Genomic DNA, 19,252 nt, shown 5'->3' with positions numbered 1-19,252 from the left:
CCACTCATATTGTATTTAAAACTTACATTAACAGTACTTCTTGTAGTGTCAATGCCAATCTTAGAGCATATAAAATGTTTAAATTCATTCAAGTCCATGTTTGAGTTGCATGCAAACAGTTTATCGTCTTCCCCCAACATACTTAACATTGCTACTACTTGATCGAATTGAACCATTCCAAAAACATACAACAGTCATACGAAATGAAGCCATTTCTACAACAATACGTACAAAATCAACATCACCATCAAGTTCATAAATATATACATATATAACAACATTGATTAAATTTAGGTTTTACATTCAAACATTCTCTAAATTAAATTCAAATTTAGGGTTTTCATTCAAATATTCTCTACATTAAACTCAAACATATTCTCCATTAAATTTATGAACAAACAACTTCATTATGAAGATCATGGCAAATAACAAGTACATTCGACATATTCATAGAGTTTAAGTGTAAATGACCACTATAAATGACACACATTTTAAAATCAACAACAAATAAAAAATTAATAATAAAAACGTATCTTAATAAGCTGTAGATCAACAAGAAGTAGTAAGTGCGAAATAAACTTGACCAGTTGACCAATCAAACAATAGGTCGCTGTTAGTAACAGCGAAATAAACTTTGACTAAAAGTTTGACCATTTCATTATACTCGTTGTTAGTAAGTGTGAGTATACACCAAGCCTAGCTTCGGAGGCAAGGACGCTTATTTTGGGAATAAAGTTTGAACAAAGCTTATTTTTTGAATAAAGTTGTTAAATTCTCTTATTTTTTTTCAAATTTTTGTAATTAAGTCCAATAAACATATAACAGAATACAGGCTTTGCCTTTCAGAAATCCAAGATCCTAAATCTGTCAGATTATACTGGTTTAACCTCTCGTTTCTGAAATTTGTCTTGATTGGCTTGTATGAATTGATCTATTTGGGGATAATACTACTTCCATTCTTCGGTAACTTTGAATTTGTAACAAAGAATAATAAATTATTTTTTAAGAAAAAAGTGGATATTTAATAATAAATAAGAGAGAAAAAATTACGTGGAAAACAGTGGACTATACTCTTATCAAAGGGAGTTGCGGCCAAAACAATTCTTTACTCGAGAAAGAGCTGCAAAAGAAAACAAAAGGGCCAAAATACACCATAGGCAAGACAAATATATAAACCTATAACAATTTTTTAAGAAATATAAATAAATAAATAACAATCATACAAGCACAAACAATAATATACATGGCAAAGCTATAGTTAGAAACATGAAATTGATATCATCAACTAGTTTTATCTTTAGTAAAGTTCTCAGAGATAGGGCTACACACGGTCCGGTCTGGTCTGGTTTGACAGAAAAATCAGACCAGACCAGAAATTCCGGTCTGGAAATTTTTCAGACCAGACCAGAGCAGTCAAAAGACCAGACCGGACCAGACCGGACCGTAACGGTCCGGTCTGGTCTGGTCTACGGTTTTTTTTTTTGTATTTTTTTAATTGAGTGAGGATAGTTTCTTGCATTTGAACATTCAGAAGTTCAACAACATTCAGAATTCAACAACATATCAACAACATTCAACATTCAACATAAATAACAATTTAACATTCAAAATTTCATTCAACATTCAGAATTCCAAATTCCAATCAAACCCTAAAACTGATAAATTCCAACAAATTCCAATCAAACAATTTAACATTACGAGATTCATTCAACATTCAACTGAAAATTAAGCAATTACACATGTTTTTTTCAGAGATTCATTCAACATTACGACATTCATTCACCAGATACTTGGCATTTTGACCAGTAAAAACAGAAGGCTTTCCCCATGGCTTTCCCAGTAAAACAATCGGTTAAAGATCTTGAAAAAACCCTAAAAAATCAAAAAATCAACCAATATACTTACATTACGAGATTCTACACTTGATTCCGTGGTGAATGCTGAGATTGGAGAATGAAGATTGGAGGAGGAGCATTGAAGCGTCGAAGAAGCACACAAGCACTGTCGATTGTCGATGGGTTGAAGGCGAGGAGGCGATTATCAGAGAAGAACAGGAGCACAGATGCACAGAAGCCTTGAAGAAGGAATGAGAGAGGAGGCGAGGATTCAACTTACCGGAGAGAAGGCGAGGAAGGGAGGAGATTAGGAGAATGTCGCGATCTGAAATGGAGATGGAGATTAGAGGCAGCCAGCAGGATTTCATGAGTAGTTGCCCTAATCCCCTAAAATATGATTTTAATACGGTTTTCCGGTCCGGTTTGGTTTGTAAATTTTAAAACCGGGACCGAACCGTAAACCGTTTAAAAAAAAAAAAAAAAACCGGACCAGACCATTTAGACCGTAGACCAGACCAAATATTTAAATTACGGTTTGGTTTACGGTTTAGACCAAACCATGTTCAGCCCTACTCAGAGAGGTACAACTAGCTCATTTCTTTCTCAATTTGCTCCTCCTACGTCTTCTTAAGCTTATCATTACTTTGCTTTCCATCAATCATGATGCTTTACCCTTTCTCACAGGTGTGTAGGTATTCCTTTGTACAAGTCCAAAACATTTTAATCTACTTTCGCTCATTTTTGTAAAAATGGATGCAAAACTTAGCCTTTCTCTCATAAAAACAGGGGATTTTACTTTTAGTCGATAAGATCTCCATGTTTGATCAATGATGTGAGCAATAACAGTAATATCAAAGTCTTTATTTCAAATATCGAAATTAGCTACATAAACTAACTATAGCTTTGAAGATTCCTACAAGAGAATCTTAATGAGATAGTGTTAAATAGGCACTTAACTGTCTTTTTAAGTCTTAAAAATCTGGGGAAATGGAGGCGAAAAAAGCTCAACGTGATGCTGCAAATTGGCGTTCCCCCCCTCCCCCGGCTCTATATATCTAAGCATTTAATAAGTATTTAATTAAATGATACTCCTTTCGTTTCTAAAAGAAGTTTTTATTTGTCATTTTAGGTGTTTTATTTGTTATTCTCATAAAAAATCTTTCTATTATATCACAAGTTTTGGAAAAAAATAACTTTATTTCTCATTTTTATATTTTATTGAAATGCATTTTGTCCTTTAATAGAAATAGTCTCTCATTCAATTTTTTTAATAATTTTTCAATATCATAGAATATAGAATAAGTATGATCATAAACTTTGTTAACTTCTTATCTAACTTATGTTATAGCACTAGTACTTTCATTGATGCTCACACAAAGTAATATCAACACCTAAACATGTCGTAATAGAATGTAATATGGACTTTTTTGCTTGTTGATTAGTCAATAATTTAAAAAATATGTTTGGTAAATAACTTTTCAGACAGTCAATTTAAAATATTAAAGATGACTTGATTTACTCAGCTAATAGTCCATACTTAAATTAACCTAATATCTATCTAAATAGTTAATTTTTAATTTGCTTAAAAACCCAAAAACACAAGAAACAATTTCAGCTAATCAAACAATACTCCACTCAACACCAATAATTGCTAAACCTCGGACATAAAACACGTTTTGTATCCTTTTGTTACACTAGTAATTGTCAAAGAAAAGGTAAGAAACATAGATGTCCATGTGAAAAGAATAGAATAGGGAAAACTGAAAAGCATGCTCATTTCAAAGAATAGTTGGAATAATGAGTAATGAGCTAGTAATGACTACAGTATATGCACATTGTCTCAACTATTTCTATATAACTGGTAATACCAGCATAGTCTATGACTATCAGTTCAAAACATGAAAATGAACCCCAAATTCCTGTTCCTTCTTATCTTTTTTAATATAATATATTTTTGTTATGCTCATCTAAATACACTCCATTCACCAAACACCACAACTGCTTTATCTTCTTCATTTGTACTTCCTTCCAACTTTCTCTTTGGTACTGCCTCTTCTGCATATCAGGTACTCATCATTGTTCTCCTTACTTTCATACTTTCTTCGTTCAAAAATACTCGCACCCGATTGTTACATGTTATGTGGAAAAATATCGTAATTAGTAGCAAGTATAATAGAACAGAGAAAGTAGTTAGCTTAATTGCTTACTTCTATGGTAGGAGGTGAATTTAGAATATTAGTATAAAATAAGCCGAAAATTTATTTTTAACTTTTATAGTTAATTAGCTCAATTGCTTACTTTAATTTTAGTGGCGAATTCAAAATATTAATATAGAATAAGTTGAACAATTGTGCCTACATATGTATAGAACCAACTTCATTGTTCTTCTTATCTACCTGTTTTTTTATTTCGCAACATTTTATTATTTTGAATGATCAAAATAAATTCAAAGTGAATAGAAAGGGTAATCTAGTCATGCCATTATTTTTGGCATGAATTACCTAATTACTAGCATACATGCTGACATGCCTTTATTAAAGCATGAATTTGTGACCTTATTTTATCATAAACATTGATAATTGTTTTTAATTGTTTACATTTTTTATTTTCAGTATGAAGGAGCCTACTTAGTTGATGGCAAAGGGCTCAACAATTGGGATGTCTTTACTCATGAATCAGGTGATTATTTGCTTTTTTAACAGTTTTTAAGTATAAATTTAAACTTTAATATATATATATATATATATATATATATTAAAACTTTGTATATCAAAACGAATTTAACAAGAAATATATATTTTAACTTTTTTATATTTATGAAATATATCATGTTTAAATCTAATATCTCCGTGTATGAAATATTTTTAAATGAACCAACAACATAAAAAAAATTGAATAAATTCATTTATTAAAAGAAAAACATTTCGGTCCCACAAATTTCAAGGTGCGATCTTATTTGAAAATGATAATATCTAAAAATATGTGGATGTGGTGTTTTGGCAAATAAAACCAACGTCCTTATACTTATTCTTGGTTAAAAAAAAAAAAAAAAGTACATACATGGGCATGCCTTTATTAAAGCATGAGTTTTTGACCCTCTTTTACTTTTTTTTTTAATGATAATTGATATATAGTGATGGCAGAATAATAAGAAAAAAAAAAAATACAAGAAAGTTTTAGAGTCTGTAGACTAAAACAATAATAAATTTGTAAAAAAGATTACAAGAATATTAATTCATGGAGTATTAATTTTAAAAACATAGCAAAGTAAATAATCCATCTTAAAATGATATAAATAACAATTACATCAAAGTGTTTGAAAGAATATAATTAAATTTAATGGTGGAAATTATATCAAAGGAAGCTATGAAATAAGACATCTTACATACAGTCAGAATCTGAACTAGTTTTGGCCCCTTTCAAATTATTCATTTAATTTTTGTTGTTGACAATGTGTTTATTCCTTAGGAAAAGGTAAGATTGCGGACAAAAGCAATGGAGATATAGCGATTGATCACTACCATCGGTATCTGGTAATTGTCGATATCAAATTATGGAAGCTAACAAGTTTTATAGTCATATATTTTCTACTTTTAACCTTTTTATTTTTCTTTGTAAAATTTACTCTAATAAATCACGATTTAAAAAGGTAGTATTAGATAATAACAAAATTTTTTGACCATCGGAATGTCATGGTTTACAGGGAAGATTTTTGAGCATGTTTAACATGGTCGACCGCATAGGGCACCGAAAAATTGGAGGCCTTCATACTTAATTACATAGTAAATATTTATTGTCTAAAAATTCATGGTTGTTAGAAAATATCATAATTTTTGAAATTGTTCGGGGATTTAAAAAATTTATCAATTTTTACTCCATCTCTGACGAAATACATAAATTATTGAATATATAAAATAATACTCCCTCCTATTCACCCAATAAGTCCTATTTAATTTTTCACTATTTTTTAGGTGGTCAAATGTGACCACATGTAAAAGAAAAAAGTATAGTGATTTTAAATTTTAATAGGGGAAAAATGGGGTTAATAGGTGTAAAGGTGTGAAAAAATTAAGTTTAGTAAAGATAAATTGGTAAAATTAGCATATCTAAAATAAAAATAAGACATTTAAGGTGACTTAACCAAATAAAAAAATGAGATTTTTAAGATGAATAGGAAGGAATATTTTTTAATAACTTTCACGTAAATATATTAATGTCATGGAAAAAGAAAAATTGAAAGTGAAATTGCATGCATGTAACGTGTGCAAGTAGTCTATTACAAGTGTTTTTTTTTTACATTTTATTTTATACATGTAACAATTACGAGTTACGACACATTAAAAACATACTGCCAAATAAGTTTGAACGAGCGTCATCACAGTCACTAGCTTTAGGACCATGATTGTAAGTTTGTAACAATCGGTAGGTCTCTTATGGAAACAAACTATATATTAATTGATACTTTCTCAGTTATTTTTCGTTTGTTTATTTTATTTTTTAAAAAAAATTTAAGCTTTTAAATCACTAACTATACACCATAGAAAATTACTCCATAGGATAAAAATTATGCATTAAGACAATTTTAAAAACTTTCACATGAATTCATTTTATTTTTAATATCACTAAAAAACCTTATTTAACACAAATAATTTTAAAACGAACAAACAAAAAATAACAGAGAATACATTTTACAAAAATTAAGAATCAATTTTTCAGAAAAAATTGACTACATATATAAAGAATGTTTAGAGGGACGTATTCTCTATTATCTCATCATTGAGCTAAGCTAGGAACGTTTAGTAGGGGCAAATAACTGATACATTCACAAAGTAATAAACTAATAATCGTAGAATGATATATAAATTAGCAAAATAATTACATAAAAACAAGGTAAAATTGTTACTCCCTCCGTTCTTTTTTGATCTTCCACACTATTATAACGGGTAATTTCAAAAGTTCTTCCACTTTAGAATACTTTCTATTTTTAGAAAGTTTTTATCCCACTTTTACCTCTTAAAACCCTCCTTTTCTTTTAATGTACCCCTTTTCTTTTATTTATAATTATTTTCTCTCTTATACTTTCAATACAATCATTACTTCACACTACTATTTAATTAAAATAATACCTACTACAACCTCATACTTCCAATACAATCATTACTTCACACTACTATTTAATTAAAATAATACCCATTACAATCCAAATATTCTATCTTCCTTAATATGTGTGAAAAACCCAAAGTGGAAAATCAAAAAAGAACGGAGGGAGTAATATGTTTTTGTTTAATATTAATATATTATATACATGACGAATTCTGATCCTACCACAACACAAGAAACAAATTTCTGTGTAAAGCTTATCTATATAAATTTTAAAATTCCTAATCAATCACCGTGATTTTTAATTACCATAGCAAAAAGAATAGCAGTAAAATAAACAAAATAAAAAAATAAATTAAAATAACAAGACTCACACCTTTTCAGATCTTACTATATAAGATTGATTTGTTAATCTTACAAATAACCGTCAATTACTTAGACCTCTCATAAAAATCAAATCAACAACCGGAGCAAACCATGCCATTTTTGAGCATTAACCACCCTTGCGAAACAGGAAGATGTCATGTTCATGGCTGATCTCGGACTCAACAGCTATCGCTTTTCGATTTCATGGGCGAGAATTCTACCCAGTAAGCCTGTCAATCTTTTCCGATTGCGCTTACCATCATCCGTTATTTGTGAACAAAGTAGAATGCTTTCATGAGTAAGAACTGATATAGCTTAGTATGAATGAAATTATGCAACAGAAGGAAGATATGGGAACGTCAATTTAGCAGGCATATTATTCTACAGCAAGCTCATTGACAATCTACTTGCCAAAGGTTAGTCGTTAAAAATGTCGAAAATGCACGAACATTCACGCCATGCTATGCAACTTATCTCCTCGCATCCGCTTTAAAATCTGGGCTTTCTGATGCTGTATGAGCAGGGATTCAACCTTTTGTGACATTGTATCACTATGATATTCCACAAGAACTCGAAGACAGATATGGTGGAATGCTTAGTTCCGAGTTACAGTAAGCAATTTTTTATGCTTCTATTAAGTTTGATACGAATGTTGGTTTCGATTTCCACCTTTCGTTGAAGCATAAAGTTCAGAGCTCTAAAAGGATGTGTTCCACTCCTTTTATTTTCACAATCCGAACTTGTTGGCCCTAATCAAACCTTGTAAGTTGAACGTATCACCCTTTGTCGGCCTTTTTATTATTTTGATTCGGGGGTATAACCGAAGAGTCCCATACGAGCAAGGAGAAGGGGCAATCAATCTTTTCTATAGGTGGTGAGAATCGAACCCTCATTACCTCATCATAAGGATGAAAGACAAGAAACGATATCAAAGAAAGGTTCAGAAATGCTTACAAATTAGTCCTGAATACTGATCGGTAAGTCCATTGATTGCAGGGAAGATTTTATATATTATGCGGATATCTGCTTCAAATACTTTGGGGACAGGGTGAAATATTGGGTTACCTTCAACGAACCAAATGTTGCGATTTATTATGGATACGGTACTGGTGATTACCCACCAGCACGGTGTTCAGGCATATTCGGAAATTGTTCGAAAGGAGACTCAGAGGAGGAACCTTTCATTGCAGCACATAATGTTATCCTTGCTCATGCAGCTGTTGTAAATCTGTACAGAGCCAAATATCAGGTAATGGAAATTCGTAACTCAGTACAAGCATCTGCATTTTTTCTCATTTCAAGCCTTAAATATGGAAATGTACACCTATTTTTAGTGTCATCAGTTTCGAACAAAACTGAAAATGCAAAAACCGGCAGCATTTTGACGCATTAACTGCTGCAGGAATCACAAAAAGGTATCATAGGAATTGTTCTACAAGCAATATGGTATGAACCTTTCAGCAACTCACCATTAGACAAGCTTGCTGCAGAAAGAGCTCACTCTTTCTTCCTCAATTGGTCAGTTTTTTCGTTTCTAGTCATAAAATGGTTATAACTCTCATTAATATTATCATATTCATCATCATACCCAGTATGTCTGGGGAGTCTTGGATGATGGCCGACTATACCCTTATCATAAGGGATTAGGAGGTTGCATTACTGTCATTGATAGAAGAAAAGGAAACAAAGCATAACAACAAAAGCTGTATAAAAAATATGCAGGTTTTTAGATCCAATCATGTTTGGAGAATACCCGGAAGAGATGCGAAAGATTCTGGGATCAAATTTACCATTATTTTCAAAAGATGAACAAAAGATACTAAAAAAAGCAGTAGATTTCATTGGCATCAATCATTACACTAGTTTTTATGCAAAGGACTGCATGTTTTCAAGCTGCGAACCTGGAATCGGAGTTACCTGGACAGAAGGTCTATACCAGAGAACTGCTTTGAACGAAGGCATACCCATTGGCGAACCAGTAAGCAGTCTTTGCGTGACACCTTCGGTTTTTCACCTTGCTGCAACTCGTGTATTAATCAATAAGAAATGGCTCAAAAATTCACCCTAGTTATTTAAGTAATCTTTGCTCTAGATTGTTCAAGAATAATCCTAAGTTTAAGAAATACCTTCTCGAAAGTGTTTGGGGTAAATGATTTTTTGAGTTCTAAGGCAACCTAGCTTCAGGGTTAATCAAGAACGACCTTTTTGTTACAAAGAAGGCAAGGTTGTTTATGTCCAACTAAATCTTGCCTAAGTGAGAGCATAAGTAATTAAAATAATTCAAACCAAGACAGCATAGAGGTTTGCTTGGTTCATGAAAATCTTGGGCCAACTTCAAACAACACACAAGTCTCATTATCGACCTATCTACCTATGAAAAGATCAGAGTTTTTGTCCTTGTTTGCTTGATTGATTGAATCTGGTCGTTTTCTTTTCCATATTGATGCAGACAGCAATGGATTGGCTGTTCATCCATCCGCAAGGAATGGAGAAAATGGTTACTTACGTGAAGAAGAGATACAATAACACACCCATGTTCATAACAGAAAACGGTAAGTTGGCTAAGATTATGCTCTAGTAGTGTGAGAAGCTACTCATACACACGTTCTATCCAATCTGTTTCCTAACACACATTTGAATCTGGCAGGGTTTGCTCAAGAAAACCAGAATTCCAATTTCAATGACTTAATCAATGATTCAAAGAGAGTGGAATACATGGCTGGTTATCTAGATTCACTCCTAAAGGCTATTAAGTAAGTCCTCTTGACAAATTGGAAGTCTTCATTACTTTTCTCCCTAAGAAAATTAACCACTTTTTATAGTTAACCTTTGAATTTTCCAATGTTAACAGACGACTCGTTTGGTTATTGATATTAGGGTGGAAATGGTAATGAAAATATAATGACTTTTTCCTTGATTTATTTGTTGGCTTTTTACTTTTTGGTAGGTCAAACAGCTAAAAAAAGTGTTTGGTTAATGACTTTTACCTATTTTTTAACTAATAAACAACCAACCAACAATGAAGTTTTACCAAATACCTACATTCAGGTGACTAATCAACTAATATTCCAAGCTGGTTTGCCTAGCTAATAACTTCAGCCAATAGGCTCTTGCTAATTGCCAAACAAACCCGGTGTATTTAGCTTGATAATTACTTAGGAAGTTGGTTTTAGGCAGTAATGAATATATTATGAAGATTGAACATGTTCAAGGATGAAAGCTTAGTTACAATAGAATGACAAGCAAATTTCATCAAAATTAACACTTTTTTTCATTACCACCCTTTAATATCATTAATCAAACAGGGGTGTTAATGTAATGATTAGCAAAGAACTGGTTGAACATGGATGGATACTTTGCGTTCTCATATTATAAATGAATGACAGGAAAGGAGCGGATGTGAGGGGATATTTCGCATGGTCATTGCTAGATAACTTTGAGTGGTTACATGGATACACCAAAAGATTTGGACTATACCATGTTGATTACGATACATTAAAACGAAGTCCGAAATCATCAGTAGCATGGTACAGAAACTTTATAGCTAAGCATACGAGACGGGCAATACTACAGCAGAAAGGAAGTGAAAATGTGGTTCAATTATCTCAAGACTTGTAAAAGAGGACAACAGAACAATAACCTATTTGTGTTCATATGAGATGATTTTATCGAGTCAAAGTTTAGTAGAGTCCAAGTAATAAAGAATACTAAATCGAGAACTAGACTAGAATATAGTGTTAGATAAGCTTCTCTCAATCCCAGTATCTGTGCAGTGTTTTTCCTATGCTCTTGTAGTCGTGTAATTATTCGCAGAAAGCGTACCTTCAAAACATTGTGAAGGTTAAAAAAAACCATCATTAGGCCTTTTAACAGGACATCTAATGATCTTAGGTGTTATTTAGCGGCACAATAATCACATCATCCCGTTACCACATCACATTAACCATTACCATTTTGCCACAATAGTAACAGATTATGACCTATGTAAGCAAAAAATATGAATTGACCTCAACTTAAACCCAGTCTATTCACCTAAATATCAGCTGCATTGGGCACAAGTTTGAACCATGGTGCAAAAATGTGGTAACTGAAAGATGATGCGGTAGCAGAAGATGCAGTTCTCGTAACGTCAACACAAAACGCGGTATTTTACACCTTTACGGGGCAAAAAAATATCGATTTGTTTTTTTCTGAAAACCTTTACAACATGGTCATGTGATGCGGCCTTATTTTTGTAATATGGTTTGCACAGCCACGAAGGTGGCTGTACTTGTATATAGGGTTTAAAGCCGTAGTATTCATGTAGATCTAAGTATTAGCAGAAAGCAGCCATCAAATTCTGTTTGAGCTCTGAATTCTAACTAATGCTTACAAAAATCATGCACAATGACTTGCAGAAGGAAGTGTGTTTCCATTTAAAACAGCGATCACAAAAATCTGTTTCACTCCCTATTCTACGCAAAACTAAAAGCTTTTTAAGATTGGACATCAGACCTTAATCCAGAAGAACTTTTGAATAACATCTTTGAAAAAATGTACTTCTCTTGGGGATGAATGATTCTACAAATTGTGCTTCAGTCTCATATTCTTTGAAAGACCAGGCGAAGAATTGGATCCCACCACATGAGCCATATATCTATACTATTAATGGATAATGCAGTCACCATACAACAAAATATCCGCTCATGGACCAGCTGCACATCTGTACAGAAGAGAAAAAACTGGATATTAAGTGAAACTATAACGTCCAGCAATTTTCATTGCTTAATTAGTCTCAATCTCTCAACTTATACCATGTTTTACAAATCACAGCATGACAAATGAAAATCCCCAGCAAAGTGGTCTAAACCATGGTGCAAAAATACGATAATGAACGCGGTTGCAGTGACGGACATGGCAATACGATAACAGGATGATGCGGTTATCGTATCACCAAATTTTGGCCTAAATCAAGAAATATCGCTTGAAACAACCTAAAATACGGTTTTTTGACACTTACAATATGGATAATATCGTTCGGTAAATGTGAAAACCTTTCCAATACGACCAATACGACAACGATACAGCCTTGTTTTTGCATTATGGTCTAAACTGGATTACTGAACAAACTAATTGAGCTTTTTACCTTGATATACTGCCTTAGCTAAGTGTTTATAAATGCATGGATGTCCAAATAATTTGATACCTTCTCAGTATAAAATATAGTTTTTAGCTAGATTTCCGAATAGACCACTACTTATAAATGTAATAATTCACTATCACAAAGAGTCTTAAGGAAAAACCATGTGATATTATATTTGAAGGCTTGGAAGATATAATTATATTGGACAGAGAATGTATCATGAGATTTAAGCAGCAAAAATTCCAAAACCTCAATTCCAATACAAGGAATTGGCAGCATGAACCAAAAATCTATCTCATGTGGCCATCCACAAAGACCCCTTCCTCCATTTACTTCTATGTAGTGCTATATGCTCCTAAAATGCATTTTCATCGGATTCATTTTTAGATTTTCCTCTATCTAAGTCACTTTTAATCTCCATTGAGTTCTCTATTTAAGACCACTTTCCTTACTAGTGTGCCTAGTATTTAACTTCATAAATTCCCTAACCATTTCGAACTAGCCAAAATAATTAAAATCATTAAATAACCAGGGGCATTAAAGTGCTCTCCAGAAGTGTTGCATGTTAACAGTTAACACTGTACTCCTGGCCATATATGCATCTAATTACAAATTGTATATTCAAGAGAAGGCAGAAATGGTGCCTCCTCAAGTATACAGCAGACCATGCTGAAATGCCTTGAAAAGTCCCCAACATGGCTCGTATAGAGAAAATCTCGATTAAGTTACGAAGACATACATGGATTCCAAACCTAAATAAACTCCAGACTCCAGAGAGAAATACATTGGAAAGTTTGAACAAAGTGAGGGTGGGTTTAACCGTGTCTCAAGAGGGGTCTTAAGCTGGGTCTTACGGCCAGACTATAGGAAAAGCAAAGGATAGAAGCTAAATCTAGGGGAATGTCTTGGGGCAAGTCTCTTCACAAACCAAGATTTCATATGGGACAATAACCATGTATTCCCATTAAGCATTTTATAATTGCTCGTACATTTGGCTTATTTTGGTAACAATAAATAGATAAAATGGGTGTCTGATTTAAAACAAAGGGATAATGTTTGAAGTATGGATAAAATATACTAGTCTGTGATGAGTTTGAGCAATAAAAAGGGTTTAAATGTTGGTTGGCAGCACCAAAATTAAAGAATTTTCAGTTTTGACCAGAATATTTATACGTCCCAGAAACAGTTTCGAGTTTTACGACAATCACACTACTCCTAGGAGAAAGTTAAAGTAATATAATGAAACATAGACCTACCTTGATTCCAGTCCTGCAGTTGATATTCACCCATTCAATTGCAAAGAATTCGTTAGTCAGAAAATAATTTCATCTCCACCATGGTGATCCGGCATTGTAGCTAAGCTCACCATTGTCCCAAGATATTTGACAAGCTTGAAGACCAATAGCAACAGTAGGCTCCTTTCCATGCAAGGCAATCCAATTATCAATAGCAACTCTTTTTTCCACCTCACTTGTATAAGCTCCTCTAAATTTTCCTAGTGGATTAACTATGGGAGTGGCTATTTCAGCAAGAGACGCTGGCATATACATGGAGTCACCAATTATAGGCGCCCCAAAAGCAGCAAATTGTGCTCGAATCTGCTCAGCCAATTAGTTAAAACATTAGCATATTATTGATGAGAGAAAAAAAGATGACAAATAGAGAGCGCATTATTAAGTAGCAAAGATTTATTTGTGTTTCATAAATCGAGCCTTAAGAGGGATTTTGAAAACTAAACCTGATCCAATTCCTAGCTGTAAATAACGTAGAAGATCTTATTGATACCTGATGAGTTCGACCAGTCAGAAGATTAACAGTGCACTCATAAGCATTATTTTGCACAGGCCATCCACAGTCTTCAATACAATACCTTTCTCTGGTCAAAGAATTTGGCCAAGGAACCTTCTTACAATCCAAAACTTCCAGCTGACACAAGAGCCATCTATCAATATATTCTGCATTTGGGAATATTAAAAAGTTCAGTTTCTATGACGAGTTTTCGCACTTGTCATTTCTGATATATTATTGAAAATTCAGAAAAATGCAAATAATGCATGTTGATATATTACTTATATCTGAACATTGTATTAGGACATTTCAATCAACCTATCATGTCAATGAAAAAATAAAGCTTCACTCGGTCAAAGCGCGATCAATGGTCACTTCAAGTTGACTCAAACTCGAACTCGACTTGCTACATCAACGACTCATGTTGAGCAAGACTAAACCAACCTTATAATCTTTTGACCAACTTGTTAAATTTTCAATCATAACAAATATCACAAATTTCAAGTTTTCACAACAAAGATATAGATCAAGAAGTTACGCATAGCATTCTGTGTGGGTGGCTCAAACAAAATTGCGACTGGAATACTATGCGAACGAGGTGTGGTACTAAACTTGAAGGAGAAAATTTTATTCGACTAACTATATGGGTTAGAATGTTGGGCTCTCAAAAAATATTATAGTAGGATGATGCAAGTAACTTATATGCGTAAATTAAAATAGTTGAGTTGACATGCCCTAAAGGGCAGAATTCGAAATGAAGGCATAAGAGTTTGGGAGTCACTGATACCAAAGATAAAATGAGAGAAAACCATTTACGTGCAAAGAAGCCCGAAAAATACATTAGTTAGAAAAGTGAAAGGTTTGAACTTTGAAAAGCTTAGAAGAGCAGGAAGTGGTGGGCAAAGATGGTTTGGAAATTTGAGAGAAGATTAAAAAGAATAACTGAGATTCAGCAAAGCATAGAGCAATATATAGGAATAGATAGGAATGAATGGAGAAGGTAAATATATGTAGATGACCATTCAAATTCAGTTTTGCCGCTGTAGACCGGCATTATATTAGAACCAGTATAATCTTTGTTAGACATGATTTCCCATGATTTATTTTAGTTCATGTAGCCAATTTTATATCTTTTGGAATCAATAACTTTGGCATTATTGCACTCTGCCTACCAAAATTAAGAACCTTGCTTAAAAAATGAAAAGTAATAGATTAATAAAACATATAGGAAAGTTTCTTTTGAAAGGTTTTGGGGAAGCAACAAGTAACTTAAATTGTACTCGAAACCATAGTGCAAAATATTGTATCATAGTATAGTGAAAATATAGGTCATAACACATGAACATTTGTTGAGCGCGAAACCCATTTGCAACCGTTGTCGCGACCATGACCAAAATCACAATTCTATCCTACGCTCGAAAGCTTAACAAAGTAGAGTAAAGTCAAAGAAATTTTTGCTCCAAAAGAAATTGATCGACTCAATAACTCAACGAGTCGAGTCAAGCATGGTAAGCTGGTGACCAATGCGCTCAATAATCAGCAGATAACTAATATCGCAATGTTACTAACATCAATATACTCCATAAGTAACAATCAACGACACCAAAAACAAGGGTTGGTTACCTTCTGATATGAGTCGCGGTGCAAGATTAGCAGGACGCATGTAGTGGGTAAGTATTCCACGAGGAACTGGAGCTGCAGTAAGTGCAAGGTAGAGCTTCTTAACCATTCTATCCTGATAACCATCCAAAAAACGAGGTATTATTTAAATGTAGATATCAAATGCCAAAAGAGCTGTATATTCTGGAGATCAAACAACTAGGAGCTTGGAGCCATGCCCATGGACATAGAAATGCACTATTAGATTTTGGCTTTGCTAATTCCTAAACTCTTCATCCCTCCCAATTTAGCCCCATTCAAATTCCTAACGTGAGAGCTTTTGAGAAAGTAAGGGCAAACTCAAAGGGATAGAGAGCATTCACGAAAGAGTCATTTGAGAGTAATTGGTATGAGGTCAATGTTTTCAGACTTACTCTGATTTTTTTGTGAAAAACTGAGCAGTACTCCTTAGTTCTAGCCAGCACAACACTACAAATGAACATGATTAATAAATACCTACATTAGTACTTTCAACACAAAATTAAGTTTCAAAAAAAGTACAGAACATTACCACCCTTCTGTACAATTATCAATTTGATGTGTGGTAAAGAGTGGAGAGGTTAATCCCAGGGCACGAGTTGTAAAATTTGCACAACTTTCTTCAATGTTGTCCGAAGCTCCTCCAACCTGAACAACAGATATTAGCAGAGAGCAGTCACAAGTCACGACACTACTTTCCTTCTAACTGATATTGATGCTTGCATGGCAGGTAGCAGACATGAATTCCAATTGAATCTTATAAATTTATTACAACATGAAAAGTTATTCGTTCTCTCGGTGTCTCTCCTGTTCTCTTCTTTCCTTTTTTGCAGGCGAAAGTATTTTCAGAGAAATAAAACCTAAGCATAGAACAACACTAAATTGCCAAGTGCCAACACCATTGAAGTAACGGGGGATAAAATGCAAGAAACCTAACCCTTGGTTTGCCCCTATTGGTTTGAGAAATATAGCATTGAAATGCTGCCATTTAAAGCTGGAAAATATTTCAATTTTGGAATTTAAACATTAGAACTTTAGAAGGATAGAGTATCTCTTCAGAATGTACTTACTGAGGTACCAGCAGGCTTGTCCAGAACCACATAAGATTCAGTAACAGCTATTATTCTTGACTGCCAATCAATTTCGTAGCACCTGATGAGAATTTGAGGCTCAATAGCATGTATTAAAGAATTCAGGGTATATACACGTAATCACTCCTCAATCACCTTGGGAAGCGTTTCGGGTGGACATGTACACGTAAATATGTTCCTGCTTCAAAGCACATATCTGGATCAGTCACTCGGAAGGTTTTCTGAGCTTCTCTGAATGTTTTCCCTTTAATGGAACGCCTTTTTTTCAGAAGTTTGGGTGATGTAAAAAGATTATATAGTTGAACTTGCTCAGGAGTGGCTGTCGGGGGAGGATCTGGACAAATAAGTGCATAATAGACAGCTCCAAAACGAATGAGATCCGCAACATACCTTATACAAAAAATCACATCTTTAGTCATGTCATCCAATTTATTACGATTTACTCATCAGAAATCAAATTTGAGATAGGTCATCAAAAAAATATATAAGATCAGAAGACATTAGTATCACTTACGAATGTGGTAGATCCAAACTTTTGCTAATGTATTTACAAGCAGGACTTTCTTTTTGGACAACCAAATGTTCTACTCGTGGTGGAAGACTTGTTGATGGACAAGGTAGTAAGCGGCTATATTCAGGGTAGCTGGAAAACACCAATGTCCACAGTTACATAATAGATAAGACAAAGCAAAGAGCGAGGAAGACAAGAGCCCTACATCATTATACAAAATGTCCATTGCACTAAATCATAACCCGACAATCTCTCACGTTGATTTGTTTTGGTTCATGTAGCGGACGCCCGTATGTTGGGATTAAAGCATTGAAGTTGTTGTGTTATTAGAGTAATTGCCACCCTGCATAATGCGTATGATTTACTGTTATCCATATCCCCTCTTCATACTACTTTTTCCTAGTCCTTCCTAATATTAAACTCGTAAGCAGCGGAGTTATTTTTGGATGAATTCAGATCGTGGCTCGTCCTAAAAGATCAGTGAAATATAGTATAGGTAGGGTGTTTGGCACATAAATTTAATTTAACTCGACTTTCATGTCACAATTGTAGCTGGTCTCGAAGACAACATAACAAAACTACTCAAATGCGTAAAATTCCTTCAATTTTCAAAAAACTTTCTGGTGATGTTGATATGAAAACTTTCGGCCGCCCCTCACCTATTGTCCAGACTCCAGACTTCCCTTCTAAACCCAATAATTTATATTTAAATTTTTCTCAATCAGCAAACTCAATCATACTAACGAATAGGGTAAAATTAACATATCAAACGTCTTAATAATTCAAATGCAAAACTCAAAAATTAAACACCTTAACAGTCTGAATTTTTAAAAAAAAAAAAAGAAAGTAATGGTCAAGCATAAAAAATATATCAATAAAGCCAAAGAAATTACAAGAACCCTACAATATAAACAACAAAAAGATTGAAAATTTAGAGTACCCATTAACAAAGGAAGTGGGAGAAGAACAAGTTGAAGTATCAACAGCTTTGCTTCCAAAGCTTGAAACAATACAACTGTATTTCTTTCTCGAAAGCTTCTTCTTTCGAACAGGATTGTTGGTGGATAATTTGCGCAGGTGCGGAGCCGGAGCTCCGGTTACTCTAAAATGGGTTCGCCGCAGAGAGGAAAACAAAGCATTGAGTAAGTTGGATCCGAAATGTGTAGTTCCGGTTGTTATGGGATTTCCGGGCATTCTTTTGGTTTTGCTCTGGTCTCTTCTTTCAACGTGAAAGACAGAAGATAAATGTATTAAGGTTGGTTACGGCGGGGAGGAGACGGAATTTCGCGATTATAATTTTTGTAATAAACCAGCTTTTTAAATCATGGGCATCAATCTGGACCCGATTCGCCTAATCATTTGAATTTTCCAACCCATAAAGCTAGGGGCGTTCAAAACCAAGTATCAAATCGATTCAGATTCCAGAATTCAAATATTCGATTTTTCGGAGAGTGAAAATTGTGCTATTTTGTGTAGGTCACAATGTTACATGTTGGGTCACGTTCAAAAAAACAAGTTGTGAATGTGGGATGCCAATAGCCTACTTAAAGGATCTTCAAATTATTTTTGCAGAAAAAAATATGTTTTTATTCTTTACCATTTAATTGCGCCAGACAGGTCTTTTATGGGACATTTGTTATAAGAAAAACTTGTAATTTTGAAGGAACATAAATCACGTAAGAGTGTCTCAACTCTCAAGAATCTCATGTTCAAATTTTGGAGGAACATTACTACCTACGACAAGAAGGTTCTAAACAACCAAAACAACATACTATACAAATGTTTACTTCCTTGCAAGTTG

At 33.6% G+C, this 19,252-nt stretch overlaps 2 protein-coding genes across 4 annotated transcripts; one reads left to right on the top strand and one right to left on the bottom strand.

The window, feature by feature from the left end:
• The first annotated feature begins 3,543 nt into the window (after positions 1-3,543).
• LOC130814628 (beta-glucosidase 18-like) lies at positions 3,544-11,799 on the top strand. The gene is made up of 12 exons (XM_057680753.1): positions 3,544-3,901; positions 4,448-4,514; positions 5,304-5,368; positions 7,450-7,525; positions 7,643-7,717; positions 7,825-7,912; positions 8,298-8,550; positions 8,704-8,819; positions 9,024-9,279; positions 9,751-9,853; positions 9,949-10,054; positions 10,688-11,799. Exons 1-12 carry the CDS (start codon positions 3,734-3,736, stop codon positions 10,917-10,919), a joined length of 1,605 nt encoding a protein of 534 aa, XP_057536736.1. The 5' UTR covers positions 3,544-3,733; the 3' UTR covers positions 10,920-11,799.
• Positions 7,802-18,945, bottom strand: LOC130814630 (RNA pseudouridine synthase 6, chloroplastic). 3 transcript variants are annotated; one of them, XM_057680755.1, is made up of 12 exons: positions 18,392-18,945; positions 17,455-17,583; positions 17,076-17,330; positions 16,920-17,001; positions 16,382-16,497; positions 16,245-16,299; positions 15,835-15,946; positions 14,209-14,378; positions 13,680-14,021; positions 11,796-12,003; positions 8,256-8,529; positions 7,802-8,166 (listed from the first exon to the last, which is right to left on the bottom strand). In XM_057680755.1, exons 1-9 carry the CDS (start codon positions 18,643-18,645, stop codon positions 13,749-13,751), a joined length of 1,446 nt encoding a protein of 481 aa, XP_057536738.1. In that variant the 5' UTR covers positions 18,646-18,945; the 3' UTR covers positions 7,802-8,166; positions 8,256-8,529; positions 11,796-12,003; positions 13,680-13,748. The 3 variants fall into 3 exon arrangements, with proteins under 3 accessions (XP_057536738.1, XP_057536737.1, XP_057536739.1); XM_057680754.1 differs by having other exon boundaries at positions 7,802-8,529; XM_057680756.1 differs by lacking the exon at positions 18,392-18,945 and adding an exon at positions 17,657-18,361 and having other exon boundaries at positions 7,802-8,529.
• Between the last annotated feature and the right edge of the window lie 307 nt (positions 18,946-19,252).

This window comes from Amaranthus tricolor, chromosome 6 (genome assembly GCF_026212465.1).
Source record: "Amaranthus tricolor cultivar Red isolate AtriRed21 chromosome 6, ASM2621246v1, whole genome shotgun sequence".
In the NCBI taxonomy this organism is placed as follows: Eukaryota; Viridiplantae; Streptophyta; class Magnoliopsida; order Caryophyllales; family Amaranthaceae; genus Amaranthus; species Amaranthus tricolor.
Note: the sequence above shows the minus strand (reverse complement) of the source record. Positions and strands in the feature narration are given on the sequence as shown.